Source organism: Dasypus novemcinctus, chromosome 12 (genome assembly GCF_030445035.2).
Source record: "Dasypus novemcinctus isolate mDasNov1 chromosome 12, mDasNov1.1.hap2, whole genome shotgun sequence".
In the NCBI taxonomy this organism is placed as follows: domain Eukaryota; kingdom Metazoa; phylum Chordata; class Mammalia; order Cingulata; family Dasypodidae; genus Dasypus; species Dasypus novemcinctus.
In genome coordinates, this window is record NC_080684.1 from 58,695,981 (window position 1) to 58,714,972 (window position 18,992).

At 34.1% G+C, this 18,992-nt stretch overlaps 1 protein-coding gene across 15 annotated transcripts in view; it reads right to left on the reverse strand.

Moving 5' to 3' along the window:
• The window catches only part of OSBPL8 (oxysterol binding protein like 8), a 273,463-nt gene that overhangs the window by 109,794 nt on the left and 144,677 nt on the right, over positions 1-18,992 (reverse strand). For 6 of the 15 annotated variants that reach the window (XM_058308448.2, XM_058308452.2, XM_058308446.2 and 3 more), the window contains 2 exons: positions 18,066-18,102; positions 7,674-7,811 (listed from right to left, as the gene is read on the reverse strand). In XM_058308448.2, coding sequence (XP_058164431.1) covers positions 7,674-7,811; positions 18,066-18,102 — 175 coding nt within the window. The remainder of the gene's footprint in view (positions 1-7,673; positions 7,812-18,065; positions 18,103-18,992) is intronic. The other 9 variants (XM_058308454.2, XM_058308450.2, XM_058308451.2 and 6 more) reach the window with 3 other exon arrangements.

The following is an 18,992-nucleotide window of genomic DNA, read 5'->3' on the forward strand; positions in this document are numbered from 1 at the left end:
GAGGAATAGAGTATGGATTAGAGTGGACTTACTGATATTCTACTATGGAACTATTGTGATTAGTAATGGAAGAAATTGTAGCATTGATGTGGAGAAAGTAGCCATGGTAGCTACTGAGGGTAGGGAAAGGGAAAAAGAGACATGATGTGGGGGCACTTTTAAGACTTGGAGTTGTCCTGGGTGGTACTGCAGGGACAGATGCTGGACATTGTATGTCCTGCCATGGCCCACTAGGTGGATGAGGAGACTGTAAACTACAATATAAACCATGATCCATGTGGTGCAGCAGTGCTCCAAAACGTATTCACCAAATGCAATGAATGTTCCACGATAATGAAAGAGGTTGTTGAGGTGGGAGGAGTGGGGTGAGGGGGGTGGGAGGGTATATGGGGACCTCTTATATTTTTTAATGTAACATTAAAAAAAAAAAGAAAAAAAAAGAATTGAAAAAAATAAATAAAAGTCACCAGTCACACATGTGAAAAAATAAAAAAACATGGATAAATGGGCCTCCTCAAACTTAAACACTTTTGTGATTCAAAGGACTTCATCAAGACAGTGAAATGGCAGCCCACTCAATGGGAGAAAATATTTGGAAACCACACATCTGATAAGGGTTTGATTTTCATTCTATATAAAGAGATCATATAATTCAACAAGAAAAGAGCAAACAATGCAATTTAAAAATGGGCAAATGACTTAAACAGACATTATCCAAAGAGGAAATACAAATGGCCAAAAAGCATATGAAAAAATGTTAAATATCACTAGCTATTAGGGAAATGCAAATCAAAACAACAGTGAAATATCATCTCACACCTTAAAGAATGGTCATTATTAATAAAAGAGAAAACTACAAGCCCTGGAGAGGATGTGGAAAAATAGAACACTCCTTCACTGATGAGGAGAATATAAAATGGTGCAGCCTTTGTGGAAGACAGTTTGGTAGTTCCTCAGGAAGCTAAATATAGAACTGCAATGTGATCCAGCATTTCCTCTGCTGGGAATATATTCAGAAGAACTGAAAACTGTGACGCCAACAGACATTTGCACATCGATGTTCATAGCAGCATTATTCACAATCGCCAAAAGATTGTAACAACCCAAATGTCCATTAACTGATGAATGGACAAACAAAATGTGGTATGTACATACAATAGAATACTATGTTGCTGTAAGAAATGAAATTGGGACACATATGATAACATGGATAAACCTTGGAGATGTTATGTTAAGTGAAATAAGCCAGACACAAAAGGACAAATTGCATGGTCTCACTAAAGTGAACTAAATATGAAGAATAAACACAGGAAGTTAAAATCTAAAGTATAGGTTATTAAGAGATAAGAGGAGGGCTCAGAAGGGGTACTGATGCTTAATGTATATAGTAGTCTAAATTAACTTGACTGTAAAAGTGTAGAAATGGATAGAGCTGATGTAACATAATAACTAGAACTAATGCAGGTGGTTTATAAGTGAGATTGTGGCTGAAAGAGGTACTATAGGGATAAACGTCAATTGGAAAAAAGTTAGAGAATAATCTAGGGATTAATAACAGTGATCCTCAGTCTTGACATTTTCTGTGAGATGGCAATGCACATGGCAGCCTTTTCTCTCAGTTCATTTGACTTCCAGCTTCTTTTTGCCCCCTCAGGCTTCTCTCCGGACAACTTTACTAAGATTAAGATCATCTTGATTCAGTTAGGCCACACCTTAACTGAAGTAAACTCATCAAAAGGATCTATTTACAATGGGTTCACATCCACAGAAATGGGCTGAGATTAAGAACATGTTATACTGGGGTACATAGTTCTAAGTCACCACAGAAGGACAAGGCCCAAAGCTATTTGCTTTGAAGACAGAGGTAGAGGACAACCAGCCAAGGGAGTAGGTGGCGTCTAGAAGCTAGAAAAGGCAAAGAAACAAATTCTACCCTAGAACCTCTGGAAGGAATGCAGCCTTGTCAAGAACTACACCTTGATTTTAGCCCAGTGAGATCCACTTTGGAATTCTGACATCCTGAACAGTAATATAAAAAAATTATACTGTTTAAGCTACTAAGTTTGTGGTTGTTTGTTATAGCAACTAGTTAGGAAACTAATATACTACCCCTTGCCATGTGACTTGCAGTACCTGCATGTAAAATAGCTGCAGCAAGCCTCTAAATATCAGCATTTAACATGAATGAGAAATAAATATTTTTGTTGTAAAAAGAAAAACCATGTAATCAACTGATAATTCCTTAAATATAAAACAATCTTCAAACTCTTACTCCCTAATTCTCACTGAAATGTGTAATATATACATACAGATTATGGAATCTGGAATTTATGCTCTCAATTATTGGTTTCCACTTGTAGGTCCAAATGTTGCTACATAAGATACACTTAGAGAGCTTTATAAAAGCAGTTTACTGAGCTTCACCCTAGAGATTCCGATGGTTGGAATAGAATCTGTATCTAAGCAAGCTCTCAGATAATTCCCAGACGCAGCCAGACTTCGGAGCTCTAGGCAACAGTAAGCCTTTTTAGAATGGGAATAACATAAATGCAGGCTTCTAGCTGGTTCTTCAGTTACAAGTTTGAATAATAAAATGTAGTAATTTCATTTACAATTTGCAAATTCCCCTTAATTCATATTATTTCCCTCAGAGATCTAAATCATAGGATTTCTGAATTCTCTGATCACATTTATCTATAAGAATCCCAAATCTATCATAATCTCACCTTGACACATAACAAAAAATATCTGTTTATTAAGAAAAGATCAGAAGGCAAGATACTAATATAAATTATAAGGCTGAGCACTGTATGCTGCAGGTGTGAAATAATGAGGACCTAATCCAAGAATGAAAACATAGAGAGAAATCAGAGATTTCTGCAACCTTAGTGTAGACAAAGATTTCCTTAATAGGAAAATACAAATGCCTGAATCATGAGAGAGAAAAAATGGCCATATTGAGTTTCATCAAAATTAAAAATTTCTCTTTGACAGAAACTATTAGGACAATGAAAAGTCATGCCAAGGCTGGAAGAAAATACAATACACATAACAAAGAATGAATTGGAATATAAAGAATTTTTAAAACTCAGTAAGAGGACAAACAGCTCTCTTTTTAATATTGGTCAAAAAATTTGAACTGACACTTCACAAAAGAAGATATAAAAATGGTCAATTAATACATGAAAAGATGCTTAACATAAATCATCTGAGAAATACAAATTAAAACCATAATGCAGTACCACTACATATTCTCTAGAATGGCTAAAACAGAAAAAGGTCAAGGATGCAGAATAATTTGAACTCTCATATACTGCTAATAGGAACAGTTTGGTAGTGTAATACATACACTCACCACATGACTCAGCAATTCCACTCCTAGGCCATAAGAAATTAAAAAATATGTCCACTTTGTACTCAATGGGGTTATATCAAAAGATAGAGGAGCCAGGGTTAAAACTTGGAAAACTGAACCTCAAAACATATAATGACTAAATCAATTAAAACAAATAAACAAGGAGGAGTGGGTGTAGCTCAGTGGTTTAACGCCTACTTCCCTTGTACAAGGTCCTAGATACAGTCCCAGGTACCTTCAAAAAGCAAACAAACACACAAACAAAAGACAAGCTCTGGAGCCATATCTTGGCTCAAATTCTAACTCTATCAACTCTATCTAACTCTATCAACTCACTGTATGAAATTGGGCAAAAATATTACCCTTACCAAGTCCTCATTTCCTTATTTGTAAAATTGGGATAATAATGATGCATACATTATAAGATCACTATAAATATTCCATGTAAAAGCACTTAGAGACATAAGGAACCCGTAAACGTCAGTCATTATTACTACTAATAAGCTTTCAGAACTCTTTAATCATTTCGATTCACAGGCTGAAATTACTGAACAAGAGGACTTGCAATATGGTAGACATATCAAAGAGGTTTCCTAGGTGTTTGTTTATCTCCTGCAGCAGCTTATATTCATGATAACCAATAATAAGTGGGTATATATTATTTCAAACAGACCTCTGACACCTGAAAATTGAGTATGGAATTTTAGTAGATAAACCAGAAGGAGATATTTTTCTCTATAAAAAGACAGCACATTGCCTTTAACAAAGAAGTACATTCAATTTGTGATTAACTCCCCAAATATTAATTTATCTGTAACTTACCCAGGAACAGGTAGGTGCAAATCAAGCTATAACTAATGCTGTGGCTGCTTTAAATGGGAAATTAGGAGTATTGCACATGGTCCGTCCATACCAAAAGAAGTTCTAAATGAGCCTCTGGAAGATCCTGAAGTACAGTAAAGGCTGAAATATCTGCCTTTGACCCAATATAGAATTATTTCTAATTTAAAGTAATAATTATACCACTATTAATTTATTATTATTATTATTGCATCAGCTAATAAGAGTGGTTGTCATCTCCCAGGCCCTGTACTAACTTCTTTATACAAACTGGCCCATTTTTAAATCTAATAAAAATCTCATGTAATACTATTCTTGTCTTCATCTTATCAATGACTGAGACATAATGAATACATAAAAATGCATGAGTTCTTCATCATATTTTAAAAAATTAGCAGAGCATGTATGCTTCCGTGGTTGAGCACCTGCTTTGCATGTACGAGGTTCTGGGTTCAATCACCAGTACCTCTTAAAAAATGAAAAAAATAATAATAAAAATTAGAAGGTCAAAAAGTTATTTGTCAACAATGGAAAAAGACTTTACAACACCTCTTTAATTTACAAATTGGTATTTATTAGGAATAGATAACAATTTATCCTGCCTTGCTAGTCAGAATTTATTTCAAGTTTTATCAAGTAGCCCTAAATTGTTGAAGAATTCTTCGTTGAAACAGTACCAAATGTAGAAAGAATGACAGAATTAGAAAATCAGCATTTTTCAAACCCTAATCATGTAACTGATTCAGTCAATGATCATCAAATGACACTTATATCTTTATATGAAAATTTGAAGGGAACAGAATATTTGCAGGATGCCAAATATGTCACCTCCATCTTATTTTCAGGTCATAAAAGTGAAAAGATATATCTTCCAATGAAGAGGATGATACTGTCATCACCTCAACCCACTGACAAATCTCAACATTGCTAATAGTGGGAATGTCAGATATTAAGTGATTTCTAATGTGATGCAATACAAATTACTACACATCCCCTACAAAGTAGTCTTGTCAAAAATGTCCAACCTGCGTTTAATCAAGCCTTTACATCTAACTCCAGTTTACTGAAAATATTGAAGACAAAGGAACAAATGAAACAATGCTAAAAGGAAGCAATCAAATTCAAAGTTAAATTCTCTATAGGATACTGATCCAGTTGCTTTAAAAAGCCAAATGCAAAAGGGAAAACAACGATTCTTTAAGATTAAAGAAACCAAATTCAGCATAACAAACAAATACAATGTTATGATCCTTATTTGGATCCTGACTTCAACACGTCTACTATAAAAAGGCTGGGGAAATTTTTATGGAGTAGGTAATAAGATATGTTAAGTAATTACCATAATTTTTGTTGATGGAATAAAAGTTTTGTGCTTATATAAGAAAATATCCTAATTTTATAGATGTATTAAGTATTTAAGGGTAAAATATCATGAGTCTATAATTTACTTTAAATACTCCAGCCCCCTTGCCAAATAAATGAGACAAATACTGCAAGAGGTCAATCATTTCTTAAATCTACTAATAAATAGGTAAGTTAGAGTTAATTGTACTATTCTTTTGACTTCCCTGTATGGCTGAAAATGTTCCTAATAAAAAGATAAACAAGGGTGGGTTAATTATCAGTAACTAATGCTTCTGTTACTTGATCCAGATTCAAATTAAAGAACCCCACCAAAATATTCTAGTACGCAGATACATGAATCAGAAGAACTATATCCATCAAAGTCAAAATTCTGGAGCAAAGAATAAGAAAAAACAGATAAGCTGCATCCTTTCAGAGTTTTGTCTTAATGCAGCCTATTTCTATCAGTGTATAACATATATCCATTTTTAGGTCTTCGAAACTCAAAATTTGGCAACAAAAATGCTAACTTTCCAAAAACATATTTAACAACTAAACAGTAAATGCTAACATAGAAATTTATTCATCTTGTTACATAAAGTTTGTACAATTCATACAATGCTATAGAAAAATGTTCCATCTAACACATGCCTAGAAAAACATCTTCCACAGAAATAAAGTAAAAGATGACCATGTAACTTACCATTTACCAATTAACACTTATCTAAAAGGAAATAACTAAAGCCAAATTTCAAAGGATAATTCATAAAGTAACAATACCTAAACCTGACTAATCACCAAACAGTATAAGATGTTAGTCCAGACTCTAAATTTAATTTTTAAAAATACTTGATAACTTAAAGGTATATTAGCTTTCAAAAATCAAATTTAAGTTCTCAGTTTTAAAAGTAGAAGTCCTTCTATCGAAGCTATCAGTAGTATCAGCAGAGAGACTTCAAAGTATTTGATTAAATAAACTTTAGTTGAGAAGCAGAATCTAATATACAAAACTGATCTATTATGAATGAGAAAAAAGTGACACCAAACAGTAGTAATTATTACAATTCTTCACTACCACAAATACATAGTAAAAGAATGCCAGTTTTGCTTAAAAATGTTCTTGATGAAGTAGTAAAAATTAATAAACTTGACCTTTGAGTTTACGATCAATTTTTAATATTCTGTGTGACAAAATGAGAAGTACACATAAAACACTTTTCTGTATTATACTAAAAAATGTTTCAGTACTTGGAGGATCTGCATAACTCAATGAACCAGCATTTTCCAAATGAGTAATGTATGATGTTACAAAATCATGTATGAGTAAGAGAGCCATTCAAAGTTCAAGATAGACCAGTGGATTTTAATTTAACAAAGTATGAAAAATTCACTGATATGGTTTCAGAGTCCATATTGCAGCTAATATTTAAGCATCAAAGAATAATATCCACAATTATATATAAACGCTATTAATATAATCCTTTCTTTTCTAACTACTTACATGTGTGATACCAGATTTTATTTAAATACTTCAATCAAATCATATCACAACAGACTGAGAAGCAGATATGAAAATCTAGGTGTCTTCTACTAACCAAACATTAAAGAGAATTCACAAAAATGTAAAACAGTAGTTCTCCACCAAAGAAGATTTTGTCCTGCAATGGGCATTTGGCAATGCCTGGAGCATTCCTAATTGTCACGACTTGGGGGACGGGGTAGGGTGCTATTGGTATCTAGTAGGGCAGAGGCCAGGGATGCTGTTAAATATGCTTCAATGCACTGTACAGCCCCCTACAACAAAGAATTATCTGACCCAAAATGTCAACAGTCCATAGGATGAGAAACTGTGAGGTAAAAAACGATTACACTCTTCTCATTCAATTTATTATTTTTTCTGAAAACTTATTTTTTATAAGAAATGTTATTTATGTTAAGATGTAATAGTTTCTTGTTATTTTAAAATGTGCTCATTTCAAGAAGGTTACAGCTGTCAAAAAACAAAACTAAACAAAAAATCTATAAACCAAATCGTTAAAGCAGAAAAAGGTATGAGAGATAAAAAATATAAAACCTACCCCACAGCCTGTCAAAAAAAAAAACGGTTAAAAACCACAATGTCTCAATGTCTTACCCTGGCTATGAGGACTTGCTGGACTAAGAGACGGCTGATGCAAATCTTTGGTTGGTGTTGGATAGGCTTCTTTGCCTTGTCGCTGACTCATTTTTCCTGGTGTCAGAAGTTGAGATTCGTCACTGTTTGCTACAACAGCTCAAGAGAAGACGAGAAGAAGAATTAGTACTAATGTCATAGATATACATAGTTGAATAACTAATACCAGAAAAAAAATTATGATTGAAATGAACTCAATGGTTATGTTCATTTTACCACCTTACTATTTTAATAAATTTGCGTAACTGCTTTGTTTTCTTTGAATTTTGGTTTGCTATCAGTCCTAGAGGAATTGATAATCATGTGTGCATCAAATATCCAAATTACAGGCATTATTAAAATGGAAATACCATATCCAACTGATAACGAATGGTGTCATGAGATTATGCACCTTTTATTGTGCTATCAACTCTTTACATTTGCCAATAGAACAATAAGCAAAAGACACAAGCATTTCATAGAAGAAACACAAATCATCAATAAACATATGAAAACATACTGAACCTCATTAGTAATAAGAAAAACACAAATTAATAAGAGTATAAATAATATTTCATATTCACTAGAATTTCTACTCTAATTTTCATGGAAAGTAGGTATGACTCCTGTTTTAGAGATGGGAAAACTTGAAGTTCAGAGATCGCCTTGCCTAAGATTAAGTAGCCAGTAAATAATATAAAGATTCTAACTCAGAACGATTTGGTTCCAAAGTCTGACCTTGTCAACATTTTCTGCTAAATAATCAGTTTAAACAGTGTTTTAAGGAAGCCTCTCTTCCATTTGGCCAATTACTAAAAGAGAAAAACACTCATTGAAGGAATGGGGCAAATTGTGAGCAAGTCCATAGTGTCCTAGGATCTCCACAGTCTTTCATTTTATGTCTCTGTGCATTCAGTCTACAAAAACTTTCGCTTTTAAGATCAGACCCTTGTTAACTTTTTGGGCCATGGGTTTTATTGTAAATATAATGGAAAGCCATTGAAGAGATTTCTGCATGATGCAAATCTGATTTACAGTTTAAAAAGACTGTTCTGGCTTCTGCGTAAAGAATGAGCTCTTCTTCACAAGCCAGAAGGAGGAAGGTAAGCTGTGAGACCAGGTAGAACTCTCCTACTGTGGTCCAAGGGAGAGGTAACAGGGGCTTGGATGATGGTCGTAGTTGTGCAAGTGGGGAGAAGCAGTAGGATTTCAGATAAATTTTGAAGGTGGAGCCTAAAGATCTCACAAATGAATTGGATGTAAGTAGTGAGAGAAAGAGAAAAGTCAAAGAATACATGTAGGTTTTTGGTCTGAGAAAGTAGGGGAATAGTAATTTCTTTTTAAAAAAAAAAGAGAATAAGTGAATCAAGAGTTATATTCTGGATAAATCTGAGATGCCAGCTAAGTAATAAAGGGACAATTATAAGGCTGGCAACTGCCCAAGAGTTGGAATTCAGGGGGAGATGAAGATATTGGGACTAGAGATATAAATTCAGGAACCATGAATCACAGATATTATTTTTAAGGTAGAAAACTATTGTTTTACTTTTATATATTTACTTAAATAATGAAAGTATTTTTTAAGTTTTACTTTGAAATTTAAGGAGCTAAAATATATTTCTGAAACCTTTAGCATAATGGAAAATATGTTAAAGCAATTTGATTTATAAGGTATTGTGGTAAAAATGTAAATGTGAAGTTCTGGTAGATTAAGTTGCAAAATTAAACTTAGAGTTCTTAGTACACTAAAGGTATTTCATAAAATTTTATTGAATGAATAAATCAACAAACTATATTTTTATGCAACTTGACTACCCAGGAATATATGTTGACTCCTTCAGTTACCAAATCCAAGATTCATGGTAAACTGATTTCTAAAAATAATTATTGAAATTGAAAACATATGATATGGATGGTAAGCAAGACAAACTGACCTAAAGAACAAAGCAGAAAGCTCAGAAACAGACCTTTGCATATGTGGAAGCCTTGATATACAACAGAGGTAGAGAAAGGAAAGTCTTTTCAGTTAATGGTACAAGAACATTGGATTATCCATATTGGAAATAGATATCTACCTCATGCTTCACACAAAGAACAGTTCAATGAAGATTAAAAATAGAAATGTAAAAAGAAAACTTGAGAACTTTTAGAGGAAAATATAAGAGGATAATCTTTATAAACTTGGGGTAAGGACTGATTCCTTTAAAAAGGTATAACTAGGCATTAACCAAAAAAGAAAGAATAAATTCTACTTTATTAAAGAATTCACTAATCAAAAGACACCATAAAGAAACTAAAAAGAAAGGAACAGAACACAGAAGATCTTTGCAACAAAGGATTGGTATCCAGAAATACATTTAAAAAAAAATATATATATATATATGTATATATATATATATAAAATTTATATGGAAAGGTAAGGGACTCCAAATAGCCAAAGCCATCTTGAAAAAGAAGAATGAAGTTGGAGGACTCACACTCACAAATACTAAAACATATTACAAAGCCACAGTAATCAAAGTATCATGGTACTGACACAAGGACAGGCATATAGACCAACAGAATCAAAATGAGAACTCAGAAATCACCCTTCGCATTTATGGCCAACTGCTTTTTCTTAAGATAGCAAAGACTACTCAAGTGAAAAAGAATAATCTCTTCTACAAATGGTGCCGGGAAAACTGGATCTCCATTTGCTAAAAAAGGAAGAAAGGGAGGGAGGGAGGGAGGGAGAGGAAGAAAAAGGAGGACCCTTAGATCACACCAGATATAAAAAGCAACCCAAAATGGATCAAAGACACAAATATAAAAGCCAGGACTATAAAACTCCTAGAAGAAAATGTAGGCAAGCATCATCAGGATCTTGTGTTAGGCAATGGTTTCTTAAGACTTTATACCCAAAGCACAGGAAACAAAAGGAAAAAATAGATAAATGGAACCTTATCATGAAAGTAAAATGACAACCTACACAATGGGATAAAATATTTGGAAAACACATGTGGTAGTTTAATATTATTTATGGACCATCAAGAAAAGAGAAAGATTATGTTTGTAAACTGGTCTGTTCCTCTGGGTGTGATATCCTTTGAATGCATTAGATTCAGCTGACTGAATTGCAATAGATTCAGTTGAAGGTACCTTGATTAAATTACCTGTTAAGATTAGAGCTTGTCAGTAGGGCATGACTTAAGAGTTGAGTCCCTGCCCCCTGGTGGGCTGGTATAAATGGACATTCGCTCAAGAAGACACACAGAAGATACTGGAAGAGAGAGAGCTCCATAGATTCCAGAGGAGAGAAGACTCAAACAGCTAAAGCCCAGAGAGAGATGAGACATTAGCCTGATAGTCTGCAGCTGAACAGCTGAGATAAAGCCTGGAAAGAAACAAGCACTATGTCACACTGATACAGAAAGCCTGAGAGACAAGCCCTATGCCATCCTACAGCTTATATCAGAAGAAGCTGGGCCCATGGAACCTTAAGCATAAGAAGGAGAGACCAGGCAGAGATGGCCCACCATCTTGCTTTAATACATGGTAACAGACTCTGGAGATAAAGCAGACTTGAGTTGGACTCTTTGTAACTGTATGCTTTTACTCCAAATAAATAGCCTTTATAAAAGCCAACAGATTTCTGGTACTTTGCATCAGCACCCCTTTGACTAATACACCACATATCCAAGAAAGGTTTAAAATCCAGAATATATAAAGAAATCCTTCAACTTAACAACAAATAGACAAACAGCCAATTTTTTTTAGATGAGCAAAAGACTTGAATAGATATCTCTACAAAGAATATACTAAAATGGATAGAAAGCACATGAAAAGACACTCAATATCATTAGCCATCAGGGAAATGCAAATCAAAATCACAATGAAATACCATTTCATACCCAGTAGAATGGATACTATTAAAAAGACAAACAATTATAAGTATTGGAGAGGATGTGGAGAAATAGGAATACTCATTCATTACTGGTGGAATGTAAAATGGTGCAGCTACTGTGGAAGACAGTTGGCAGTTTCTGAGAAAGCTAAATATAGAATTACCATATGATCCAGCAATCCCTGGTATATACCCAATAGAATTAAAAGCATAGACTCAAACAGATATTTGCACACTGATGTTCTGAGCAGCAGTATTCACAATTGCCAAAATATGCAAGCAACATAAGTGTTCATCAACTGATAAATGTATAAATGAAATGTGGTGTATACATACAATGGAATATTATTGTAAAAAGGAATGAAAAATTCTGATACATGTGACAACATGGATGAACTTGAAGAATCATGTTAAGTGAAATAAGCCAGACACAAAAGGACAAATATATAATCTCACAGGTATGAAATAATTAGAATAAGCAAACTCATAAAGTCAGAATTTGTAATACAGGTTACCAGGAGACATGATGAGGATAGAGAATGGGATGTTAAGGCTTAAAATGTACAGGGTTCCTATTTGGAACAATGGAAATGTTTTGGTAATGGATGGTGGTGATTGAGCACAACATTGTGAATGTAATTCACAGCACTGAAAAAATACATCTAAATGTGGTTAAAAGGGGAAATGTTAGGTTGTATATATGGTAACATAATAAAAATTGTTTTTTAATCCATGGAACTATACTACATAAGCAGTGAACCCTAAGTTAAACCATGCACTATAGTTAATATAGCTATAAAAATGTGTTTCCATCAATTGTAATAAATGTTCCACCCCAATGCAAGATGCTAATAATAGGGTGGTATATGAGAATTCTGTATTTTATGCAAAAACCCACAACTGCTCTAACAAAGGAAGGAAAAAAAAGCTCTAAAATTCAATTTGGAAAGACCTCATATTCTTTTTTTTTTTTTTTAAGATTTATTTATTTTTCTCCCCTTCCCCACCCCCCCAATCCCAGCTGTCTGTTCTCTGTGTTTATGTGCTGCATCTTCTTTGTCCATTTCTGTTGTTGTCAGTGGCACGGGAATCTGTGTTTCTTTTTGTTGCATCATCTTGATGTGTCAGCTCTCCGTGTGTGCGGCACCGTTCCTTGGCAGGCTGCACTTTCTTTCGCACTGAGCGACTCTCCTTACGGGGCGCACTCCTTGCGTGTGGGGCTCCCATACGCTGGGGACACCCCTGCGTGGCACGGCACTCCTTGCACACATCAACATTGCGCATGGGCCAGCTCCCCATGGAAGACCTCATATTCTGAACTACCATTCTTTAATTTCTGAATTCAGCAACACAATAGAAAAATGGGGCAGGACCTGAACAGTGATTTTTCTGAAGAACAAATACAAATGGCCAGTAAATATATGAAAAGCTGTTCATCCTACTTATTAATTAGGGAAATACAAATCAAAATCATTATGAAATATTTTAGGCTCAGTAGAACTGACAAAAATTAATATGTCTGATAATACTAAGTACAATTAGGAAAGATCAATGAAATATTTTAAACCCTGTTGGTAGAGTATAAATTGATACAAGCACTTTGGGAAACAATTAAGAACCATCTTACAAAACTGAATTCCAGTGCACCCTATAGCCCAATAATTCCACTCTTAGATTTATACTTAAAAAACTCATGTATATAGCAAGAGACAAAAATACTCAGGGAAATGGATGTGGCTCAAGTGGTTGAGTGCCTGCTTCAGTGGGAGGTCCCAGGTTCAGTTCCCAGTGCCTCCTAAAAACAAAAACAAGCAAACAAATGAAAAAATCAACTCAGGGGATTTGATGTGGCTCGTGGTTGAGCACCAGCTTCCCACATACAAGGTCCCAGGTTCAATCCCTGGCCTTCACACCTTTAAAAAAAAAAAATCACAGCTACACTGTTCATAGTAGCAAAAATAAAAATAACCTAAATACTCGTCGATTTAAAATAAAATGGACTGATAAATTGTGGCACATGAATATATGGCATACTATACAGCATTGAAAATGAATCACATATCTGTATGCAACAACATAGCTGAATCTTGGAATTAAAATGTTAAATCTAAATAGAAAATCCTAGGAGATTGCATATATTCTTATGAATATTAAAAACAAAGCATAATATTATGACAATGTTCCTTCATTTGTAACAAATGTGTCACAACAATGTAAAGTGCTGGTGGTAGGATGATACATGGGAATCCTGTACCTGATTTTTTATAAACTTATGACTTCTCTAATTAAAAAACAAACAAAACAAAACTTTGTGATACATACATGATTAAAAAATAAGAACGTATTTTTTTTAAAAAAACAAAGAACGTAAGCAAAAAGTACCAATGATTCATCACTTTTGGGGGGTAGGCATGAAGAAGAGGGAAGAAGGGAAGCAGACTTGGCCCAGTGGATAGGGCATCCATCTACCACATGGGAGATCCACGGTTCAAAGGCCGGGCCTCCTTGACCCGTGTGGTGCTGGCCCACGCGCAGTGCTGATACGCACAAGGAGAGCCGTGCCACTGACAACAGCAGAAGCGGACAAAAAGAACACGAAGCAAATGGACACAGAGAACAGACAATTGTGGGGGTGGGAAGGGGAGAGAAATAAATAAATAATAAATCTTTAAAAAAAGAAGAGGGAAGAAGCACATAGACCAATGTGAGGCATTTCTAATTCAAGTTCTTAAACTGGATAATAGGTTCAACAGGTGGTTACTGTATAATTATGCTTTACAGTTTACATATGCCACATAAATTCTTTAATATGTATCAGAGAGTATAATTAAGGCTTAATTTAAAGTACAGTATAAGAACAAAAACTAACACAGTTAAAGCATACTTCAGTATTCCATCAGTAAGATATATGCCTTAGATTCCTTCAATATAAAAAAGAAAGTACTCAGAGAAGTGCAAATTTGGTTCCAGTCACCACACCAATCTTTCTGTTTGCTTTTTAAATTTTTATTTTCTATCTAATCCATTTTTTTTTTTAAAGATTTATTTATTTATTTAATTTCCCCCCCTCCCCTCGTTGTCTGTTCTTGGTGTCTGTTTGCTGCGTCTTGTTTCTTTGTCCGCTTCTGTTGTCGTCAGCGGCACGGGAAGTGTGGGCGGCGCCATTCCTGGGCAGGCTGCTCTTTCTTTTCACGCTGGGCGGCTTTCCTCACGGGCACACTCCTTGCGCGTGGGGCTCCCCCACGCGGGGGACACCCTTGCGTGGCACGGCACTCCTTGCGCGCATCAGCGCTGCGCATGGCCAGCTCCACACGGGTCAAGGAGGCCCGGGGTTTGAACCACGGACCTCCCATATGGTAGACGGACGCCCTAACCACTGGGCCAAAGTCCGTTTTCCTATCTAATCCATTTTTGATTGAGGTATTACTCTTTAGGATTTTTACAACCTAGTATAGTATAATGAAAAACTTGGTTGGTTTATGTCCTCAGTTCCTAAGGAAGCTCTTAATCTTAGGAATCCCCTATTATAGGGATGTCTTTTGTTTTTTCTTCTTGGTGTGTCCAGGACCACACCTGATAGCTCAAATGCTAAGGAGAGGACAGGGAGGGGCCAGCCACATCAGCATGCAGTCTCAGGATGGGAGCTGGCCACATCAGAAAGACCAGAGGATTAGTAAGGCTGGGGCTTTGAACCCAGTCATCTGGGAGGAAAGGGGAGTCAGCAGATTGAGTTCAACCACATGGACACTGACTCTGTCAATTATGGGTAATGAGACCCCCATATAAACTAAGGATATTTGAAGACCAGAGGAGCTACCTTGATTGAGAAGACACATGGCTGATAGAAGGTTTTGATGACTTTATACCTTGAGAGTGACAGGGTACACAGAAATAGTAATGTATAGAGTACACCTCTTTAGAAAAAAACTAGGAAAGCCTATTATCCTATTGGTTTTCTCTCACCCCATTCATAAATATTAACAAATATACCGTCTAAAAAAATAGTCTCTGTATAATATAAAAATCACTATAAATCCTAAATCACTTATCCAATTGTGAACTACTCTAATGTAAGTTCTAGAAGGAGAGTGGCTTTGGTTTTTTGGTCAGTATTCTCTGGCACATAACAGACTTATAAATACTCATTAACTGACTCAATAGGTAATTGTTGAATAGAAATCTGCCTGATTCCAGTGTAGTTTCTGACACTACAATCAGTTCATATACTATTGAATAAGGTTTTCAGCTACTGAAGGAAACATTACAATGCGCCCTCTGCTGGTCTCCACTTTATAGTGAAAGTAAAGTAATGCACTTTCTATTCATCACATTTCATTCATCTTAAGAATAGTATAAATCACAGTAGAATAATCAATAGTTACATAATATACCAGTGATACACTCTAAATGGAATATAATGCTTTAACTACTATTCTTCACTTTCTGCATTCAACTCATCAAAATAAAATTTGAAGAATTTCACAAGCTTTAATCTCAGGTATTTCCTCCTTAATCTAAATGAATGAATTAAAACTAAGATAAGATGACGTTAAGTGATTTTACTTGGTAGGATACAATATAAATTCATTTCTATTACATATTGTACATTTTTATTTATATTTGCTTAAAGTACGTAACCATAGTAACTTTCCCCCATTTCATGTAAAAATTAGAGACGTCTCCAAGTATAAAACCCAGTTCCTAAAAGAGAACCATTTCAGTTCATATTAAAAATGCAATTCTATTTATGAAGTTCAGCAGTACCATTCAGTTCACCTGAGACAACATCTAAATATATGTGCTAAAGTAATTGAAGAACCCATTATAAATGTCTGCCAAGTATCACAAGGCTGAACAACAAAACATAACAGTGTTTTGGAATGTGTATAGTTTTTTCTATGTTTTAAACAGCTATTATTCTAATAATGCTAGTTGTATAATAAATAATATTTAAAATATTGTGAATTGTTGAAGTTAAGAAAAAAATGAATTTTTGCATATTAACTCACCTCTTTAAAAGAAAAAAACATGACATACATACTGTAATCTGTATTAGGAACCAATAGCAGCCAATTTTGATCAAAGAATTTATCACCTAGAAAAACCCTGGCCATTATCTTACCCAATCACCTTTGACAATTGAGAAAATTGAATCCTAGAGCAGTAAACCAATTGTCAATAGTCATATAACTAGGATAAATAGGAAAACTTCCTAAATCAATATAATTACTTCTATTTCTCTTCAGTAAAATTTAAACTTTTATCTGATATATGATAAAAATTTTAATTATTTGACTTGATTTGAACTCAGCAAATTGATAGGTTCATTCTGAATTTTTGAAAAACAGTAGATGGCACATTGAATTAGAGGTAAAAATAACCATTCTTATTCCTTAGATATTTAAGCTTTTAGCTTCAGCTCTTCACCTATAAAGTAAATGTTTTATTAGATAGTCTCTATAGTTCCTCTCACCTCAGTAATTCTTTGTATGTATGTGTACGTGTGTGTGTATGTGTATATATATGTATATATATATACACACACACATATTTTTAAGAGATATTAAATGTTTTATTTGGGGACACTGAGCTGTTGTATACTTACAAAAAGGAAAAATCAGTTTCAGTTTCTAATTCAGTGGGAGGTATATCCATAATGTACAGTGCTTACATTTTGGGTAAACAGTTATGATTTAAATGGCTGATTTACATATTTAAGGTATTTATTCAATTAAAATGCATCATGTCTACTATTTAATTGCCAAAAACACCACTAACAAGAACTTATAAAGTCAGTCTATATTTTTTAATGCAAAAGCTGTCCCTCCCACAATGATGTGAAACTATCTATTCATGGTTCTAAGTCCTCAGCTGGCCTATAAAGATGCAAGGCACATGTTTTATGCATTGTGTATCTCCAGAGCTAGCAAACGTCTGATTAAAAAAAAAAACAACTGAAATTTGTTGAGATAAACTGGATAAAACTTTAAAAGATACATCTTCTAAATCCCTACGATGAAACATTTTTCACTTACGAAACCCCCAAAGTATTAAAAAAATTCATAACCAGATTATCTATTCCATAAAAATTGTGACTAAAATAAAACATTATTCCTCATTTCCATATGGCAGTGAATTCTTTGCACTATCTCTAGCCTCAAAATAGTCTGATCTAAACCTTATGATGATTATAAAAAGGAATATTATGATTAAGAAGTCCTAAATTACTAATTAAATATTTGGCTGAATAAATACGTCATCTTTAAATTATCAAGATATAAATACACAAACACTGTCTGTCAAGGTTAGAGGACACTGAGAACAGATGGGCACCGAATAACAATTTATATTTTTTATTTTGAATTTTCAATGCCTGGAAAGAAAATGAGAAGATATAATAAACCAAGATAGAAATAACTTTTGCCTTCCATAAGTACATATCAAAATATTATCATGTCCCCAAACATTCTATTCAAACTTTAGCTACTTACTTGATGACCCAAGGACATCTTTGCTATCACCAAGAAGCTTTTATTAGGCAGGGTAATTGAGCAGCAAACAAATACAGTCCAAACCAGGAAGAAGCAAAATGCATCAGGATGGAAGTAGCAGTGAAACAAAAGGACAAGGAAAATAGCATTAGTTTATAAGTAGAAAGCACATGCATATCAATCCTAATAATCATAACTGAAAAGGAATTTCCTTTTCCTATCTAAAAAAAAAAAAGTACTGGCTTAGGTATTATCAAACATATATATTTTTAAAATTTTGGTAAAGAGAAAAATGGAATTAACCAAGTATTTTGTTTTGAAAATTACTCAAGTAAAAACCTGATGTCAATTATATTTTAAGGTATGGGTTAGGAGTGGTAAAATTTATTTAGAAATGTAAGGAACAGCAAAAAGTTTATTTCTTAAATTTAAGTGGCTTATAAATATATAACAATCCATGCACTATTAAATATTAGTTTTGCATGCCATGAAAGCAATTTTTACTTAGAGATTTAGTCTGTCTTCTACAAAAAGAAAGGAACTAACATTTACAGAGTGCTTATTCTATGCCAAGCATTGTACAAAGAGCTCCTATAAAGATATTCATAAAGTAGAAGAAACGTGTTTTCAAATGGCAAAAAAAAAAAAAAGGACTATTGATCAGAAAGATAAATTTTATTAAGTCAGAAAAATATTTCTAATGAAACTCAAGCAGAACATCTGGAGCTACTGGTTCTTTAGGAAGTTAAAAGACCCAATTCATTAACGAAGAGTTTGCAATAGACTCAAAGAACAGGAAAAAGACTACTGACCTTTTGTCTAGTAACTATTTTAACATACATTACTCTAGACATTGGCTATGGGCAAGTGTTTTTGTCTCTCTTGGCAGGCACAGTGTGCTCAGCTCACCTTCATTTTCAAAATCCA